A 14,078-nucleotide genomic window follows, 5' to 3' on the forward strand; every position below is an offset into this window, starting at 1 on the left:
ATTAGTGTAAGAAAAAGATAGATAACAATTGGCAAACGATGGAATAAGTATATTAAAACAAATTGCAGTCGGCGGATTTAATCAAATCCGGAAAAATCTGTGGGACCGTGCGCGTTGGAGGGACTGACATCTTGTGGCCTGAATCGGAAACATATGTGCACATGTAGGTACACTAGGTACATTGCCAAAGCAAGAGCTGAGCTACCATCTACCGTTCTCGTCGGTACATTTCCTTGTGCATAGTAGGTTCTGCCATCTTGTGGGTTACATCGAAAGCATAAACGACACATTTACGCCTCGCGCCAAAAATGTGATGGATCCTATGCTGCCCCCTATAGTTCATGCACGAGGCCTATATATAGTGCGTCAAGCAAATCTTGTCAGTAGCAATGTAAAGCAAACTAAAGAAGGGCAACACTCAAAGAGTAGTATTGCGCTAAGAAAAGCAGCAATGTACAATGTACATCGAACCAAAACTTTTTTTTCCGCTGAGCGCGCCTTGTCACGTACGTCAATTCAAATTGTCACTCGCGGATTCTCTATTGAAAATGTTTGAAATTGTTATTAATACGTATGGACGGACAATTTAAAAGCGGTGTGTGATGTTGATAAAAATGATTAACTAATTTGAAGATCTCAAAATAAAATTGTAAGTGGACTATGCCGTTAAACAAGAATGTATGGATAAAATCATTGCTTCAGCAGGTAGATGTCATACTGGATTTTCATATTTTATTAGATTTCTCAGTTGGCACTGTAGGCATTGTAGGCACCTTAGCTTTAATTAAGCACAGTCTTATTTAATATATTGGTATTTAATGGTGACACAGCAGAAATATCTCTTGAAATAGAATCGATTCAGAATGTAAACATTGTAAACCATTTGTAAACAAACAAGATGATGGCTGTCATTCGCGATCCACATTCCACAGATAAAACACAGATGACACGCGATTTTCGAATTATTCGAACACAGTGTTGCTAACCCGCGATTTTTCAAATTTGCCGCCGTTTGCTACTGACAAGATTTGCTTGGCCCAGTATAACTGTGCAGTGTCCGTAGAAAAAGGCGGGAAATTTAATTTTTACATAGGCGGTCCTTCCTTGCCACCTCCAATTTTTGAATTTGCCGCCTATATATATTCCCGACGGAAATGGCTTTATAAAACTTTTCGTATTTTCTGACAGGGTTTGCCAGACTATCTAATTATCTATTATAGCGCTGGTAATACTGGACGCAATCTATCAATGTCAAATAAAAAAAAATCTGTCAATGTCACTGTCAGTCACTACCAGTGTTGCCAACTTGGCATAATTGATGCTAGATCTGGCATATTTTCACTTGCTTTGGCACCAAAATTTTCCATTTAGCATCTGGCATATTTTTTAGCATAATTTAGTCTAACGCTACGTCTTACGTAGGCGAACAACGCGCGAACGCGGCGCGGCGCGGCGCGGCGAAATCAATTCTTTGATGCCCATAGAAGTGTCCTACGTAAGCGATCTCGTTGCGAACGCGGTGCGGCGCGATTTGCACGCGAAAGTCAGGCGGCGCGGCGCGGCGCGGCGCGGCGGCGGCCGCTTTCGCCGCGCCGCGCCGCGCCGCGTTCGCGCGTTGTTCGCCTACGTAAGACGTAGCGTAAGCCAAGTTTGCACCAACTTGGCAGCAGCAATATGCGCCATCGCCTTATGTGGTTCATATTTTCATATGAATTTTGACTTTTATGGACGGATGGACGTCGACGGACTATATAAAGTTGGTCAAGCAGATCTTGTCAGCAGAAAAAGGCATCAAATTTGAAAAATGTATATCTTTTAAGTATCTAATTTCAAGTTGACATTTTAGCATTTTTTTAGCATATTTCTTAAAACTTTGGCATAATTTTGGCATAATCTAGACATTAGTCTAGCATTTTTTCAAAATCCGAGTTGGCAACACTGGTCACTACTCAATACTTCTGTTTGTGATGGGCTGATGGGTTTTGTGAATCCTATATCAAAATAATATTTTCTAAATAGACGTATGATTTGTGCCACATAAATGCTATAAATTATTGATTAATATTGATATAAGATTACTGTGTCAATATGGATAAACTAACAGTGATATCTGGGACTCTGTTCATGGCAGCTGATGTGTTTGCAATAGTTAGCCTTGCCATGCCCGACTGGATAATTACCGATGTTGGAGGTAAAAATTGATATTCACGTTGTACTTTTCGTCGACAATAACCTTGGAATTATTCATCATTTTACCGCGGATGCGACATTTGAAACCTCTCAGCTTGTTGGAAATGTAATCCACTTTATTTTTTGTAGGGGATACTCGACTAGGGCTCATGTGGTCCTGTATTACACTATATAACAGACCACAGGTGTGCTTCACTCCAGACCTACAACCTGAATGGCTACTAGCCCTTATCTGCATCTTTATTGGATGTATATGCATCACAACAACAGTGATACTCTTGGCATCAAGTCACTTTGATCGTAATGTTATCCCTTATGCGAGATGGGTGGGTTTTGCTGCAAGTAAGTATATATAAACTTCTATATTCTCAAAATATTTTACTGAAAGCCAAATTGCAAAAAGATGATGTAGATGATGATGATATAATCCAGTTATCCCTTGTTACGCCTATGATAATGCTTATCCTATTTGGATTTCTAAAACTTCACTATTTCAATAGCAAGTTATGACAGTGGTTTACAAAAGGTCAGGTAGGGTACAAAAGGTAAATTGCGGGGATCTTTCTCTTTTACTCCAATGAAGGCGTAATTAGAGTGACAGAGAAAAATCGCCGCAATTTGCAAACTTCGATTTTCGCGGTTATAGCCCAGAGCTTTTAGCATGCATCATGAACTTGAGGATTTGCCAGTGGAGCAATTTCAAGTTAGTCCTTGAAAAGTAATAAGTATATAAAACTAACATGTAATTTTCATTACTTTCAGTGGTAGTTTTCTGCTTGGCTGCAGTCATTTTCCCAATGGGATTCCATGTTGATGAGATCGGAGGCCAGCCATATCAACTACCAAACAGCCATCAAGTGGGAATATCTTACATATTATTTGTTCTCTCACTGTGGATAACAGTAATATCGGAGCTCTTTGCTGGCAAAGTGTGTCTGCCCCACTTTTAAGCAGATTTCAGGGTTGTTAATGATAATTACATTCCATTAAGGTCCACTTGCACCATCCCATTAACCCGGGGTTAAGTGGTTAAATCGTTAACTCAGTGTCAAATTGTACTGGTAACCATGGTAACGCCAGGTTTAACCTGTTAACCCCGGAACAGTGGAATGGTGCAAGTGCGCCTAAGTATTTTTTTGAGGGCCTATATTTGGTTCATTTATGTGGCATTTACACTACAGTTTCTAAAGTGGCTGTCACACTTGCCACTTACATACCTTTTAGGTGCCAGTCAGCCAACATTGCTTGCATGTTATCACAGCATTAGGGTAGGATGTAGACTACTTCTCAATGACTGCCCTGCCCATAAGAGTAAAGGTTAAAAGAAATAAATACTTACCAAAGGTACATTGCTGCTACTGTTCTGAAATGCACACTGTACACACAGATGAACTCGCAGCATGAGGCAAGAACAGCCTATTCCAAATAACTTTTGTTCATAAAAACAACCATTTAGCTACTTGATTTTCAAATTCAACAAAATGAACATGATAAATATATCTTATGATATGATTCACTGTGGATAATTGTGACGTTCCACGGCAAAAGGTACCTTATGGCGGCTGGCGCTTACGTCGCATAGTGCCGCAATAATATTGGAACGGCGTTAATAATAGCGTAAGCGCCAACCGCCATAAGGTACCTTTACTCGTGGAACGTCACAATACTCACAATTGTAATGAAAATCGCCAATTATATTTTAGCATGTTAACTTGAAACCATTATACAATGTAAGCGTTAGCATTATATCTGTGATTAAAACACTAAATGATAAAAGGAGATCTGAATTTCAGTATTTAGATCTGATTATTATTAAAGCTTTTATAGATGGTCAAGCAGTTCTTGTCAGTGGAAAATCGCGGCAAATTTAAAAAATGTAGGCGCGAAGGGTTGATGTAGGTACCATTGAAAATATGAATTTCGTGCCATTTTTCTACAGACAAGATTTGCTTGACCAAATTTATTTTAAGTATATTTTTGATTGTATAATTAGGTAATCTAGCAGTTGGCGAAACCTTAACATAATTACCAAGGTACCCTTGTAAAGAAACGAGAACTCTAGTTGTAAGTGATGTATATTACCTAATTGTATTAGAATAGAAGTACCTACCTAGTACACCTAACCTAGCTTGTAAATTATAATGAGTAACTATTTTTAATGGGTACGGGTAAGAATAAAATAGGCTTATTTAACAATGAAACTAGATTTAAAAACTGCATAGAAGTCTGTATACTATAAAGAGTATAAAGGAATCAGACTTCTTCATAGATACGGGTTCCCCTGCATCTGGCAGCTTATGATCATAACAGTATATGGTATGAGTATATGATTAGCAGGGGGCCTAGCCAAGATGACAATCGTTTGCAGAAAATGAAACACTTTTGTCTCTATCACTCTTCCATATTAGTGCGATAGACATGTTGTGCCGTTTCGTTTCTCTGCGAACGATTATCTTGGCTAGGGTCCCAGGTAAGAAACAATATCCCCATATTACGGTATATTACCCGCTGTTAACAACTGGGAACAACCTAAACTGTTTGTAGCGAGTTAAGTTTAGAGTGCTCGCTCCATAGGTACATAGATAAAAACTAGGGATATTTGGTGCCATTTTTAGGCAGTAAGAATTGTACGTGATCTAACCTTTTGAACGCCACAGACGGCAATTGACGTCAACGCAAAATCGTATCAACGACGCCAAAGACGGCATTTGACGTCGATCGTTTTTTGATGAAAATCTACTGAAAAACACTCCACTTTTAGGTTGGCATTATTTATTGACAAAACTAAATTTTACCCCCGTGGCGTCAGTGGCACGGTAAATGGATGCGCCGTTTGGCGTTCAAAAGGCTAATCAGTAATCACACTAGCGCTGTGGTTCTTAACCGGTAGTCCCTGGAAGCACCTGAAGCGGTCCGCGAATATATCAATAAAACAGTCAGAAGGTGTAACGTCCAATACATTTGACAGGATATTTTTGAGTGGCCTCTTGTCATCTTGTCACTGAAAGGTTACGAGTTACGAACCATTGCACTAGTTAGCCACGTCAGCTGTCCTACAAAGAATGTTTAGTTATGAAATAAAATACTATTTTAAAACGAATCATGTATTATAAACACATAAATATGACGACAATCAGAATTCATGCATTGTATTATTTTTACAAAAAAATTAAAAGTGGAATGGAGCATAAAAAATTTACATTATGTACATAAAACTTGAGGACAAAACAATACAACACATATAGTCCTTTAATCATTAACATGAAAAGTCTTTGCTTTTAAAAGTCACTCAACATCACTGTATTGTTTTCATTCAGACACCAAAACTTCCCGGATATAACAATTTCTTGAATCTTCGTAGCAATGTAGGTCCTCATCTTGAATCTCGAGTTCATCTCTCTTCTGCTGTATAACTTAAAGTAGTGTGTGAGTTGTTTTGCCGCCTCATCCTAGTAAAGCTGATCAAAATTAAGGTGAATAACATGATTCAGGATTACATCCGCCGTGCTGAACTCCTTCGCCAGGTGGGTATGGACTACATCACCACGCAGGAGCACGCTATCAGTACAGGACGGCTATCAAAAACAAAATGTTATATACTCGCTACAGTTTGAAAGCTAGACTTGCAATCTATTTGAGTCTGATCGCAGTCGGTGTAAATGAGAGAAAATTGATTCAAGAACTCAAAGGCCTTGGAACTCGACTCAAACGCCAGCTCCCGAACGATGAAATCCACAGGAACACTTTGTCTGTAGCTGCACATATAAGAAAACATAAATTTAACAAACAACCAGCTTGGCTGGCGAGTTCGGAATATTTTTTTTTATATGACACGTGACTGATATAGTGGCGAGGTCATGATCATGATCTTTAACTGTCTTTCTACTTAGGCGGAGAGGAATAAACTGATAACTATGGTTGTAATCCACATCTCTTCGCTTGGCTCGATTACAACCAATGCTATTGGTTGATACCTCTCATTTCCGCCTTAATGGAAAGGCAGCGTTAGTCAGGTGTCCCGTTTAAACTATAAATTTTAAGGCACGAAATAGCTGATCTTTGCATTAACCTTGCCACTTTGTTCATTGACGTGTTTGAAGACAAAATAACTGTAGTAGACATACAGTTTTAGAACATATCGTGGGTCTACTTGGGGCTTATCACATGTGTCTAACCTCAACCTACACTTACGTTTAATGGTTACTGGACTTACTGGGTTGTCAAACATTAGGGCTTTTATTTACTATGAAAATATGTGATTAGACCAGCTTTTCCCAGAAAAAAAGCATTTTCAGAACGGCTTATATCTTATTCGGAGCGTACATGAACTATAGGGGGCAGCATAGGAGCAGACAGATTTTTGGCGCTAAGCGTAAATGTGACGTTGATGCTTCCGATGAAGCCCGCAAGATGGCAGCACCTACGAGTACTATGCACAAGAAAACGTACAAGAACGGTACGTGGTAGCACTTGCTTTGCCAGTGTCACAGAAGAAATAATAGTACCACCGTCACAGAAGAAATAATAGTACTACCGTACAGAAACGACACTTCCTACAAACCCGAAGTTTGACAGCAATTCAGGGTTTTAGGGTTGTCAAAATTCAACTGATTATCTTATCTGTGGACGTGCACGCACAAGGAAGTCAAGTGGTGCCAACCCTAATAATTGCTCGGAGCAATGCTGAGCCGAATGGAGCCGAGTTCGACCGAAGCAATAAAGAGATATGAAGTCAGGAGTGTCTCCCCACTGCTACCGTACAGAAAGGACACTTCCTACAAACCCGAAGTTTGACAATGGTTCAGGGTCGAATCATGCTATCCCTTTCTCATATATATATTCACTATCACTTTCGGCTATTTAGGGTTGTCAAAATTCAAGTGATTATCTTATCTGTGGTCGTGCACGCAAAAGGACCAACCGTCAACTATCGACATTGCGCCGCTGTCGACAACTCTACACCTATTACATCCAGTAGTCAAAAGTTGTTGCAACATTGGCTGAGTCATCTCAATTAAAAACCCGGATCCCTGTAATCTCTGTACGGAATCCGTACGGCACCTAGATCCGCTCCACGATGTAATGAACGTTCGACCGTATACCTCTACAGTTATATTGTCTTTGTTAATTTGTATATCCATTCGCGAAGGCACACCCCATGTGTACTTTTCTATACTAATAAGTTTGACCATTTAGTACAAAAAGACAAGGAGTGGGCGTTCGTGAGTAAATTAGCAAAACAAGGGTTTTAGTGTTACCAAGAAAAAACCCTTTAAATATTTTATTACTTATGTCATACAGTGACAAAGTTTTACTGAATAACAGATCGCAGTAGTCCGTATTTTTATGTTTTTAAAAAGATAATAGAGCCAGACCCAGCTAAGTAGGCAGCGAATTTAATAGCACAGACTGTGCAAGTGTTATTTTAAACGGCATAATTTCATAGAAATAACACTTGCACAGTCTGTGCTATGAAAATCGCTGCCAACTTAGCTTGGCCTTACTCTAAAACAAAACACCATGAGTCGTCCGTTCAGTCAATGCTATAATACTATAGGTAAATGTAATAAATTGTCGATTGAATAATCATATCATATCTATGGTAGGTATAGACAGTTATGAAAAGCTGTGTGTACCTACGGGGGTAAGAATATTATAAACACGATTCTTTAATTCCCACTAGTCTGCGGCTGTCGGGAATTATAGACCTCGTTTACAAAATCTTGCTTACACCCCTCGTTGCACAATGTACTATTAGTACTATTACCATAGACTGATAGACAAGACACGTGGTTTTGTTTACCTTTTCTTCAGATGCCCACAGGTTACCAGTTCGCCGGCCGATATCAGCCTGTGATGTGTATCAGATGATATCAAAAGGTGACAGTTCCGGTGGTTCCGAACAACTAACAGTCTGATATTGTCCGGCGAACTGTTAATATGTGGGCCCCTTAAAAGTAAGGCGATCGAATCTTCAAAATCCAGAATACCTATATAATACAGATTATCCATGCTGCAAATACATAAAAGAGCGTTGGAATATCCAACCAAACCAAAAGGAATCATTCAAGAGTCATCGTGCATTATATTGTCTTGTCATATGTCCCGTCAAAGCTCAAGATATCCTAAACTCTGTTTTTATATACCAGATACCAAAATGTCAGTTCGATTGCCCAATCAACATCAATGGACAGAGTTTACGATATTGAATTTCAATTCATCTGTTACTTACTAAGAAGAAGAAATTATATCCATATCAAGCACATTATTAACATAATGAGCAACAGATGTAAAACCATAAAAGTGCGTGTTTGACCACGCATTATAATACAGATCATATGATATAAAAATAGCAACTGTACAAGCAAATGGACGTATCATAGCAGCACTTGATTTTGGGAAGTTTTGTGAAATCTTGATAACGGGTCAACGGATCATGTCCAAAATCCTTTTTTTTTTTCGATAGAGGGGGGAGTACCACATAAGCTTCTAAGCGATTATTTGCATAAACATTAAATTATTTTAAAGAAATCGATTAACTTTTTCATTTTAATGAATAATGTGCCACATGCTAGAGCTTTTTCATTTCGGATCAAAAGGGCTGCGATATACAGACAAAAGTAAGGATCTGGTGGTTTTCCCTACCGGGAAAAAAGAAATACAATACCAAATTTCTTTACCTGCCTCTCTATTGCTCGAATATGCAAGAGCGATTACGAGACAGGTAACGAAATTATGATTTTCGTTTTTCGCGGTAGGCCCTGTTTTTGCCACGTCGGCTACGGAAACCTATAAAAAGATCCAGCCTCTATCAGATATCCCTGCCTAAAGCTAGTCTACGTGATATATCGAGTGGAGAACCAAGCGATCGGTATCGTCTTGGGTCGTCCCATTAGTTTTTCGTCAAGTTCTTAAATTAGTCCTATTCTGCTTTCGTCACTTATTCTACATTGAAAGCTACCGACGATTGTGACGAATGTAGCATGAGTGACGAAAGCAGAATAGGACTAATTTAAGAACTTGACGAAAAACGAATGGGCCGACCCAAGACGATACCAAGCGATCGTACTGTAAGTATCATAGTAAAAATAAAAGCCGCCTTTTGGAAAAGAGACTTAACAGTATTTCGAAAGAAAATTGACAAGTCTCTTTTCCAAAAGGCGGCTTTACCAAATGAAGTGCAGAATGTGCAACTAACTAAATTTCATTAGGTACCTAAACATGATCCAAAATATAGATAGATATCATTAGGTAAACATGATATTGTAAATAATGTACATATGCTATAATGATTTGAATACTTTTTTCTATGAGTTTAGTATCAACATTATTCCTAGTAGGATCATTTTTGTTTTATTTCACACGATGTCTGATATTGTGGACGATTTTGCTCGTATGCTTATGATGTCTAACCAAGATCCCATGGCACCTCCATGTTGATGTTATCATTGGTATGTTCATCAAATATGTTCAAGCGAATTGGCTAGAGCAAATTATTTAATATAGAAACTACAAAAACCAGAATTTAATCCGCTATTCCAATTTCCGTCATATGAGTTACTTATACCTTAAAAACGATTTAACACTTACACCGGCCTACCACAGTGAGTGGGGATGATACACGATACTTCAGGGGGCTTCAGCGAAATTCGAAAATTGTATATTCGCGTCCGACCGATTTTTTTTATTTCGCGATAGCGATATCCTGCCGCTAACTATGGCAGAACATGGTGTCAGTATTTAATCAGAATCACAGTATGATGATCAAAATGAGCATTTTGAAAAAAGTGTACATTTTGCCATGCTCTCAGCAGATTTGTGTTATTTTTAAGTCCTGCCGAAACGAAGTGCATGGGTTAAATTCATATCATATTCATTAGTTCACTAAAGCATTTCGACATATTAGTCGTGAGCTACAACCTTAAGTAGATGACTAAAAAAATAAAAAACTCTTTTTTAGAAATGCTCAAAGTAGTTACATAGTTTTAAGTCATATTATACACATACATAAATATGTAAATAAGAAAGTGACCATGCAAGGATAAAAAGATATGCAGTGATAAGCGTTACTCTCACCTGTTACCACAAAGTTGTTGCCATTATTAACAACCGAAAATTCCCAGTGGTCACCGCCATTTCACTTTTGTGGTGGTGTTAAAAAAAAATCCCAGCTGTTACAAGTGGCAACAACTTAGTGGTAACAGCTGCAAATAACCCAGTGATAATGACAGTGCTACCACACCAACTAAAATATAAAAAATGTATAGAAAAAACATACGACTTGATGATGTATTTGAGATACAGCTTCCTTTCTCTCTCCACAAACCAGTCCATGAGGTACCCAGCCATCAAAGGTGCTGTTTTGTAGAGCAAGAAGAACTTGTGTAGGTTGCCAGTGGCCCATGCACATCTGGTGTCTAAGGCGTGTTTAATACATTCATTTAACCTGTCCTCCTTTGAGAGAAACTGGAATATTGTAGTTAAATCTGCAACAAATAGTTTTGGTAAATATTTATTTTATTATCATTTATACTTTCTACATTAAAAGCATTATTGTATGTGACTCAATACTAACCTAAGGTGTTTTTAGTGAAAATGTAATACAGTATCCGGTATGCTGTGAATTCAGGAGCATTATTTCGACAGTTGGGTAGTTCACTGTAGAGCATTTTGAGTTGTGTTTGACACTGATTAAACTCTTCATGATCACCCTTTTCTAATGCTATCCTTGCATGTGTCTCATACACTTCAACTGTAAATCCATCTCTTACTCCTTGTACCTGAAAAAGTCAAAATTAAATGTAATAAGTAATAACTCTGAAAAAATAAAAGCATTGATAACATCTTTAGAGGTAGAAACACTTACCGTTAAATCCTGTCTTATTGATTTCAATTGATCACAAGCATATCTGTAGTCCTGTTTATCTATCCACCGCTCTTTCACATTTTTTAAAGAAGTCCTTAACACAGATACTGGTCTCACTTCACAGGCCTCAGGGGCTTTTGTTAATCTCAGGAATGATTTCTCAATATCTGTGCAGGTCCCCACAATATGCATGTCATTGACTTCATAGTCTCCTTCATTGTCCAGAATGATGGACCGGTTGACAGACGGCTCTGCTCTCCTAGAACTTACCTGTACAGAGCTAGCAATGGATGGCACACTAGTATTTCCAAATCTTTCTGCCCTTTTAAGAAGTTTTTCAGCATTTACTTGAACATCTTCGACAAGAAACTGACCACAAGCTTGTTTCTTTTTTTGATTTTTATTATTTTTTTCCTGTTTCTTATGATCAAATGACAACCTATCCTTAATTTTTTGGCGGGATTTACCCTTATAGTTTCTTTTTTCCTCTACCTCATCACCTGATGCAGAAGATGTACTGAAAAATAAAATGTTTGGTCAGAATCATGCCAAATAATCAAAAATAGCAAAATAAGTCAACGGTATTTTTTTTTACCTGTGTCTTTTCCTAGATGGACTCCTAGATCTAGACCTACTCCTAGAATGTTGTCGTCGCCTTCTTTGAGGCGAATTTTTATGACCCGAGAAACGTCCCCCCAAGCTAGATTTTCCCTTAGTTGGTTCAGGTACATTTTCAAGTTTTTGATACAGTGATAATGTACCACGAACCGGTTTAACAGATAAATTATTGCGTTCACTGTGGACGCTAGGAATTGGCTCTTCATCCCAATTCCTAGACCAAATCTCATCCTTATTAGCTGCCGCTGTGATACGGCCCTTCAAGCAAATATCTATTTGGTCACGGTCAAGGCCCGATTTGCATTTCTCATAGCATCTTTTGATATATCTTTCCAGGCTTTCTGGCCATGATCCTGCTGAAGACTGACAAATAGAAGAGGACTTTAATAAATCTGAAGTTTCAGATACTTCCACTTGATTAGGTTCCTGATGCTTAAATGGTTCAGAATGATTTTGTGGTTCACCTGCTGGTTCAGGAATATCATCAGTGAGAAGGGGAGGAGGCATAGGAATATCTAATGGTGGAGGAGGAGGAGGCTTAGGAGTATCTGGTGGAGGACAAGGTGGTAGTGGGGGAGGATGGTCTGGCAGAGGAGGTAGCATTGAATTCGGGAAAGCATCAATGCTATCATAATTTTGTCTATTATCCTTCTTCCGTTTTTTCTTTGATCCTCCATTGTTACCCAGAAGAGGGTTTTCATTAGGGGGGATGGGTGCAGTTTTCCGGTTACCATTCAGGTTAAACCTGATGGGAGATTGATTGAAGAAAGGACGACTTGTGTCAAGAGGTGACATGCCCAACAAAGGAGTCGGTTGGGCAGGTGACTTAGGCGGAAATTGCTGCTGACGGCCAAAATCCGGCTTCCCGTCGTTATTTTGTTGAAACTGGACTGCATTATTAGCCAGACCCGGATTATGACCCATTTGATTGAAGTACTGGTTGTAATAAGGCGGGTACATACCACCATGATAGCCGTTGTATTGCTGATACAGACCATACATCCAAGTATTATGATTTGGTGGCATACCATTCATCGTTTGTAAAGGAGGATCCTTTGATGTATTCTCAGCCATGTCGTAAGATAATCTAATTCATGTAGTTATATTCACAGACGAATGACGATACAAAAATCCTCAATACCTCAAGGACTTACACAAAATGGCGACAGATTACTTAACTTAAATCGAACGTACAAAGAATTCACGGAAGCGATTAACGAATTTACCAGTGATCGCTTGGGTCTCCTTGCGACGTAATAAAATTCCAACAAACCTTTACAGGCCCACAATTTTAAAACAAGTAAATTTTTACGATTCACGTATTCACGATTACGATTATCACGAATGATTAATGAAATGAATGAATGAAACGAATGAAATGAACAGAATAGAACACAGATATAATATACTTAAGTTGTATCCAGACTAGACAATTTTTCGCCAATCTGATGAAATTCTCCGATCGAAGAGGGCCGTGCGGACGCAAATACCAATTTGATTTTCCGATCACATCAGCAGGTGCGGACACAAAAATGCCAATTTTCATAGTAGAATGAAATTTTCATAGTAGAATGAAAATTGGTGATTTGATTTGTGTACGTGTGGACGCTAGATGAGATTGACCAAGGCCTGTTCACTTGCTAAGAAAGTTATGTCCCCAAATAATTGCGCATGTGTGCGCCTGAAGCTTCTATGTGTGCGTTGGCCTCCGAGAAAAAGTTGCGAGTAATAAAAATAAAAACATTTTTCTACAGCAACATTGCTCCCAACTCTGATTTAAATTATCACGAATTTTATACATAATTAATCATAAAACGGGACTTAAAACGCTTAAAACTCGGAGTAATTAACAATGGAGCCGCCATTAACAGGCATTCCCCTCTGTCGAAAATAGGCGGCCAATGGTCAACCATATGTATGGACTGACGTTTATCTGACATGACGTACCTATACATTTGACGTGCCCCTCCCCCGCAAAAAACGGCAGACTATTTTGTACCGAAAATTTTAGACATGGCGTCTCCGTTGTTAATTACTCCGAGGCTTAAAACTTAATTACACGCGATTAAGTTTTATAATGAATATTTGCTTCCAACTGTCTTTATCAATATTCATAAAATATATGGAGGGTAGGTACGTCTACCCACCATAATAAAAAAATATATTTGTCAATGACTCTGTCCAACTGCTGTGGTTAAAGTTCATAACGAAAATTTTATTTATTAAATCTTTAAATAATAAATACAACGTAGCGGTACAACCACTTAAGACTGTAAGTCTGTACCTACATAGATTACAGCAATGCACATAGAAAATGTGCTAAATGCGGAGCAACGGCTGTTGAAGCAGCCAGAGTGAAATTTACAACTTTAGTGGGTTCAGAAGGAACCGAGTCATAACGCAT

At 38.5% G+C, this 14,078-nt stretch overlaps 3 protein-coding genes across 4 annotated transcripts in view; 1 reads left to right on the forward strand and 2 right to left on the reverse strand.

Moving 5' to 3' along the window:
• Nucleotides 1–14,078, reverse strand: part of LOC134668980 (dehydrogenase/reductase SDR family member 4) — a 206,094-nt gene that overhangs the window by 87,977 nt on the left and 104,039 nt on the right. The gene's annotated exons all lie outside the window — the stretch shown is intronic.
• On the forward strand, nt 1,955–5,331 carry LOC134668912 (uncharacterized protein C16orf52 homolog A). Of its 2 annotated transcripts, XR_010098839.1 has the most exons (4): nt 1,955–2,191; nt 2,320–2,532; nt 2,953–3,738; nt 3,829–5,331. XR_010098839.1 is itself a non-coding variant. In XM_063526415.1 (3 exons), exons 1-3 carry the CDS (start codon nt 2,089–2,091, stop codon nt 3,138–3,140), a joined length of 504 nt encoding a protein of 167 aa, XP_063382485.1. In that variant the 5' UTR covers nt 1,955–2,088; the 3' UTR covers nt 3,141–5,331. The 2 variants fall into 2 exon arrangements, 1 of the variants encoding a protein (XP_063382485.1); XM_063526415.1 differs by having other exon boundaries at nt 2,953–5,331.
• LOC134668911 (leukocyte receptor cluster member 8 homolog) lies at nt 5,279–13,021 on the reverse strand. Its single transcript, XM_063526414.1, has 5 exons — nt 11,652–13,021; nt 11,057–11,573; nt 10,766–10,970; nt 10,469–10,676; nt 5,279–5,945 (listed from the first exon to the last, which is right to left on the reverse strand). The coding sequence occupies exons 1-5, from the start codon at nt 12,746–12,748 to the stop codon at nt 5,783–5,785; spliced, it is 2,190 nt and encodes a 729-aa protein (XP_063382484.1). The 5' UTR covers nt 12,749–13,021; the 3' UTR covers nt 5,279–5,782.

This window comes from Cydia fagiglandana, chromosome 11 (assembly GCF_963556715.1).
Source record: "Cydia fagiglandana chromosome 11, ilCydFagi1.1, whole genome shotgun sequence".
In the NCBI taxonomy this organism is placed as follows: Eukaryota; Metazoa; Arthropoda; class Insecta; order Lepidoptera; family Tortricidae; genus Cydia; species Cydia fagiglandana.